Source organism: Aethalodelphis obliquidens, unplaced genomic scaffold (genome assembly GCF_003676395.1).
Source record: "Aethalodelphis obliquidens isolate GAN/ISIS:26980383/991018 unplaced genomic scaffold, ASM367639v1 scaffold4, whole genome shotgun sequence".
Taxonomy (NCBI): domain Eukaryota; kingdom Metazoa; phylum Chordata; class Mammalia; order Artiodactyla; family Delphinidae; genus Aethalodelphis; species Aethalodelphis obliquidens.
This window is the reverse complement of record NW_020837948.1, coordinates 66,113,151-66,119,150: the sequence shown is the minus strand read 5'-3', so window position 1 is coordinate 66,119,150 and position 6,000 is coordinate 66,113,151. Positions and strand designations below refer to the sequence as shown.

General features: G+C 35.1%; 1 protein-coding gene across 5 annotated transcripts in view; it reads left to right on the top strand.

Annotated features, from left to right (window-relative positions):
- Nucleotides 1-6,000, top strand: part of CWC27 (CWC27 spliceosome associated cyclophilin) — a 237,885-nt gene that overhangs the window by 16,373 nt on the left and 215,512 nt on the right. For all 5 annotated transcript variants that reach the window (XR_003431668.1, XM_027101020.1, XM_027101021.1 and 2 more), the window contains 2 exons: nucleotides 2,712-2,824; nucleotides 5,041-5,184. Coding sequence is in view for 4 of the 5 variants with exons in the window: in XM_027101020.1 (XP_026956821.1) it covers nucleotides 2,712-2,824; nucleotides 5,041-5,184 (257 nt within the window). In the remaining variant the exon portion in view is untranslated. The remainder of the gene's footprint in view (nucleotides 1-2,711; nucleotides 2,825-5,040; nucleotides 5,185-6,000) is intronic.

Genomic DNA, 6,000 nt, shown 5'->3' with positions numbered 1-6,000 from the left:
TTGCGGAGCACAGGCTTCGGACGCACAGGCTCAGCAGCCATGGCTCATGGGCCCAGGCGCTCTGCGGCATGTGGGATCTTCCCAGACCGGGGCATGAACCCGCGTCCCCTGCATCGGCAGGCGAACTCTCAACCACTGCGCCAGCAGGGAAACCCCTTGAGTAGATATTTTATAATACAGAAGAAAAGATTTTGGTTTAGGAGCCTATTTAACGTTCTGGGGGAAAAAATCTTGTGACTAGTTGTATTTACTCTGATAACTATAGATACACTTAGTTTTAGACATTGATAAATTTTTCTTTTATTAAAGTATGGTTGATTTACAATGTTGTATTAGTTTCAGGTGTACAACAAAGTAATTAAGATATATATATAGATATAGGTAGATAGATATTCTCTCTCAGATTTTTTTCTATTATAGGTTATTGTAAGATATAGTTTTCTGTGCTATACATTGGTCCTTGTTGTTTATATATTTTATATATATAGTAGTGTGTATCTGTTAATCCCAAACTCCTGTTTTATCCCTCCCCACCCCTTTCCCCTTTGGTAACCATAAGTTTGTTTTCTATGTTTTCTATGTCTGTGAGTCTCTTTCTGTTTTGTAATTAAGTTCATTTGTATCATTTTTTAGATTCCACATATAAGTGATATCATATTTGTCTTTCTCTGACTTACTTCACTTTATATGCTAATGTATAGTCCATTCATGTTGCTGCCAATGGCATTATTTCATTTCTTTTTATGGCTAAGTAATATATATATATATATATATATATATATATATATATACATATATATATATATACCACATCTTCTTTATCCGTTCAGCTGTTGATGGACACTTAGGTTGCTTCCATGTCTTGGCTATTGTAAATAATGCCGTATGAACAATGGGGTGCATGTATCTTTTCAAATTTCAGTTTTTGTCTTTTCTGGATATATGCCCAGGAGTGGGATTGCTGGATCATTTGGTAACTCTATTTTAAGTTATTTTAAGGAAACTCCATACTGTTCTCCATAGTGGCTGCACCAATTTACATTCCCACCAGCAGTGTAGGAGGGTTCCCTTTTTTCCACACCTCTTCAGCATTTATTATTTGTAGACTTTTTCATGATGGCCATTCTGACTGGTGTGAGGTGATACCTCATTATAGTTTTGATTTGCATTTCTCTAATTATTAGTGATGTTGAGCAACTTTTTATGTGCCTGTTAGCCATCTGTATGTCTTCTTTGGAGAAATGTCTATTTACATCTTCTGCCCATTTTTGATTGGGTTGTTTGTTTGTTTATATTGAGCTGTTTGTATATTGTTGATATTAATCCCTGTCAGTCTCATGTTTTGCAAATAATTTCTCCCATTCTGTAGATTGTCTTTTCACTTTGTATATGGTTTTCTTTGCTGTGCAAAAGCTTGTAAGTTTGTTTAGGTCCCATTTGTTTACTTTTGCTTTTATTTCTTTTGTTTTGGGAGACTGACCTAAGAAAGCATTGCTATGATTTATGTCAGAGAATGTTTTGCTTATGTTCTCTTCCAGGAGTCTTATGGTGTCATGTCTTCCATTTAAGTCTTTAAGCCATTTTGAGTTTGTATTTGTGTTTGGTGTGAGGGAGTGTTCTAAGTTCATTGATTTACATGCAGCTGTCCAACTTTCCCAATACCACTTGTTGAAGAGACTGTCTTTTCTCTGTTGTGTATTTTTGCCTCCTTTGTTGAAGATCAATTGACCATAGGTGTGTGCCCTCTATTCCTTTCTCTTGATCCATATATCTGTTTTTGGGCCAATACCACACTGTTTTGATTGCTGTGGTTCTGTAGTATTGTCTGAAGTCTTGGAGAGTTATGCCTCCGGCCTTGTTCTTTTTCCCCAGGATTGCTTGGCAATTCTGGGTCTTTTGTGGTTCCATATAAATTTTAGGATTATTAGATCTAGTTCCATGAAAAATGTCATAGGTAATTTACAGGGATCACATTAAACATGTAGATTGCTTTGGGTAGTATGGTCATTTTAACAATATTAATTGTTCCATTCTAAGAGCATGGGATATCTTTCCATTTCTTTGAATCATTTTCAGTTTCCTTTATCAATGTTTCATAGTTCTCAGCATATAGGTCTTTCACCTCCTTGGTCAGGTTTATTCCTACATATTTTATTTTTTTATGTGATTTTAAAAGAGACTGTTCTGTCAACAAAAGAAAAAACAAAAACCACATGATCATCTCAATAAATGCAGAAAAAGCATTTGATAAAATTCAGCATCCATTCATGATAAAAACTCTCACCAAAGTGGGTATGAAGTGAACATATCTCACCATAATAAAAGCTATTTATGACAAACCCACAGCCAACATAATACTCAGTGGTGAAAAACTGAAAGCTTTCTTGCTAAAATCTGGAACCAGACAAGGATGCCCAGTCTCACCACTTCTATTCAACATAGTATTGGAAGTCCTAGCCATAGCAGTCAGACAAGAAAAAGCAATAAAAGGTATCCAAATTGGAAGGGAAGAGGTAAAATTGTCATTATATGAAGATGACATGATACTCTATGTAGAAAACTTAGACACCACACAAAAACTATTAGAACTGATAAACAATTTCAGCAAGGTAGCAGGATACAAGATTAACATACAGAAATCTGTTGCAGTTCTTTACACTAACAATGAAAAATCAGAAAAAGAATGATAAATTCTTTTTATTTTCTTCCAGCATATTATGACAACACCATATTTCATAGAGTTGTACCTGGTTTTATAGTCCAAGGGGGAGATCCTACTGGTACAGGGACTGGTGGAGAGTCTATCTATGGAGCCCCATTCAAGGTGAGACTGAATATTTTTTATCTATTTTCAAGTCAGCTTGGATTGCTTAATCAAAAATGATTGTGCCCCATAGAAGAAAATACATTTTACATTAGTGCACAAAATCGGGTCTATCATATATTTAGGATTATACAGAATAAGAGCAGCACTTACCCCATCAAGCATTCTTTCTAAGTTGTCTTTTCACAACGTTTTATGCTAGATTGAATCCAGATGGAGCTAAAGGTGGTAGTGAGGAAAATGTGAGTCAGAAAAAAAGACTATATAACAGATTTCCCGATATCTGACTGTATCTGATCTCGGCAACTTTGTATGTGTAAAACATTTCTAGAACATTGCATATGCCATCCTATTTTAAAACATTTTATTTAACACTGTATAGAATTTATATTAATCAGCTTGAACTGCTATAACAAAATACCTCTGACTGGGTGGTTTAAACAATAGGAATTTATTTCTCACAGTTCTGGAGGCTAGGAAGTCCAAGATCAAGGTGCTAGCATACAGTTCTGTGAAGCTTCTCTTCCTGGCTTACAAATGGCTGCCTTCTTGCTGTGTCTTCACATGGTGGAGAGAGAACGTCCTGGTGTTTCTTCCTCTTCTATTAAGGGCACCAGCCCTACTGGATTAGGACTTCACTCTTGTGAAGTCATTTAACCTTTTTCATCTTCTTATGGGCCCTATCTCCAGTACAGTCACATTGTAGGTTAGCGCTTCAACATATGAACTATGAGAGGACACAATTCAGTCCATAGCAGAATTCATTTTAAATTGTACACAATAGATCTCTGTAGCACAAAATGCATGCTGTAACAAGAAATCAGAAGGGGAAACAGAAGGAAGAAGCAACATAAAAGTTAGAAGAGCTGTGGGTTTTAATCAAGAGTAGGTCAGTGTTTTGTTAACTGTCAACATAGATCTAAAAAGAAAAAAAGAGTTAATGTCATAATTAAGATATAAAGGATAGCAGGGGGTTCAAGTAAAAGCTAAAAGCAGGGTTATTTATTAATCTGATGGTATCAATATTATGTTCTTTTAATGAGTAAGCATCAATAGCTCTTAAAATATGTGAATTTTTAAAAACTTCAAATTTATACTAATAAGATAGAGTATCTGGAATTTCCTTTAATTTTATACTGGGTTACTGTATGATTCTTGAGAAAAATACTTCAACTGCTTTAATTTTCATATGATAGTGGCCTTAGAGCATGTGAAATGGTTATAAAAGAGTTTCAAATGTCACTGTTAGACTATTTTATATTTTACAAAATTGAGATATCTCATTATTTTAGAGCCTCCATCTGGTAGGAAGCATTCCTTTATTCTATTATTTGGTTTAACAGAATAGCTCTTTGTGACAGTTCCTTTCTAAATTGAGATTTTTGCTTATTATATTCAAATGATACAGATATCTTGGTAAGTTTTTCAATTAGGTCATTTTTAATACAGTATCCAGAGTTATGATCCTTTGAGTTCAAATCCCTTGAGACGAATTTATTAAGGAAACAGAACTTCCTTTCTGAAAAACATTGATTACATAACATGCCTATATTATAAATGAGTCTAGTATCAAGTCTTCTATTAACTAAGAGACTAATGTATATGTTACGTAATCCTACCCTAGCAAGATAACCACCTTAGAATGGCTTGCTCCTGCTCTTTTGAAAACTGTCAAATGGGACCAGTGCCAGTTCAGAGATGATTCAACTTAGGACTTTAAAAAACACAGTGAAGCACATAACATAATCATACTAGATTCCTTGAATTAAAAAATAAGAAGAAAACAATTGTTTCATGACATTTAGAATGGGGTCAGGAAGGGAATAGTTGAAGACTGTAATGATTCAAAAGTAGTTATCCTGGAGAAAAAAAAAAAGAAGGTTCTAAATGCTTAGATGGCTTTGAGAGATGAGAAGAATAGGGAAATGACTCAGAAATCCATTCCCCTTGAGTACCCTTCCTCTGTGTAAGTAGTAAGCTTTCCACAAAACAGGCTAAATTTGTGGCTGAGTATATTTAGAAGATACTTACAGGCTAGTGAAGTTTAATAGAATTGCAGGAACTGTAGATATTGGATTTGATTATATGTGAAAATCAGCTAAATAAAACTTCAGCATTTTTGGTTAGAAGTTGTATGGGACCTTGCTTGTTAGCTGAAATATGAAGGGCCTTATAACTGAGGACATTCACTAAATCTTTTTTTTTTAATGCTTCAGGATGAATTCCACTCACGGTTGCGTTTTAATCGGAGAGGACTGGTTGCCATGGCAAATGCTGGTCCTCATGATAATGGCAGTCAGTTTTTCTTTACACTGGGTCGAGCAGATGAACTTAACAATAAGCACACCATCTTTGGAAAGGTTCGTATCCAGTTATCTTAAGCTTCTATGATATATATGATCAACTTATCTAAGAGCTGCCTTCATAAAAATATTCCCTAGGATATTTATTTATTATTTCTAAAAATGATGGAATACTGTATATTCCTGTTATAATAAACTATGAGGAACCACCTGAATTTTTGTGTGTGTTTTTCAAACAAGTCATTGGTTTTAACTTTAAATTTTTCTGTTTTCTAAAATTGTATTAATGGTATTATTAACTATTACGTCACTCAGCTGCTACTGTTTTAAAATTTTTAGAAAGACACCTAGGTAATAACATTTAGTAGTTTAAAGTTTATCTTGTTAATGATGAATTCCCTTCAGTTTAAAGTGGAACTTGTGTTAACATTAAAACTTTTTTTTTTAAATAAATTTATTTATTTTTGGCTGCGTTGGGTCTTCACTGCTGTGCCTGGGCTTTCTCTAGTTGCAGCGAGCGGGGGCTACTCTTCGTTGCAGTGTGCGGGCTACTCATTGCGGTGGCTTCTCTTGTTGTGGAGCACGGGCTGTAAGCACGCGGGCTTCAGTAGTTGTGGCTCGCGGGTTCTAGAGCACAGGCTCAGTAGTTGGGGCACATAGGCTTAGTTGCTCCACATGTGGGATCTTCCTGGACCCGGGATCGAACCCATGTCCCCTGCATTGTTAAGTGGATTCTTAACCACTGCTCCACCAGGGAAGTCCCAACATTAAAACTTTTTACCTGAAATATTACTTTGAACAATACCTATTTAATCCTGCTTACATTTAACATCATATCAGAGATTATCATTTCCATAGAATTTTCAATAGTTT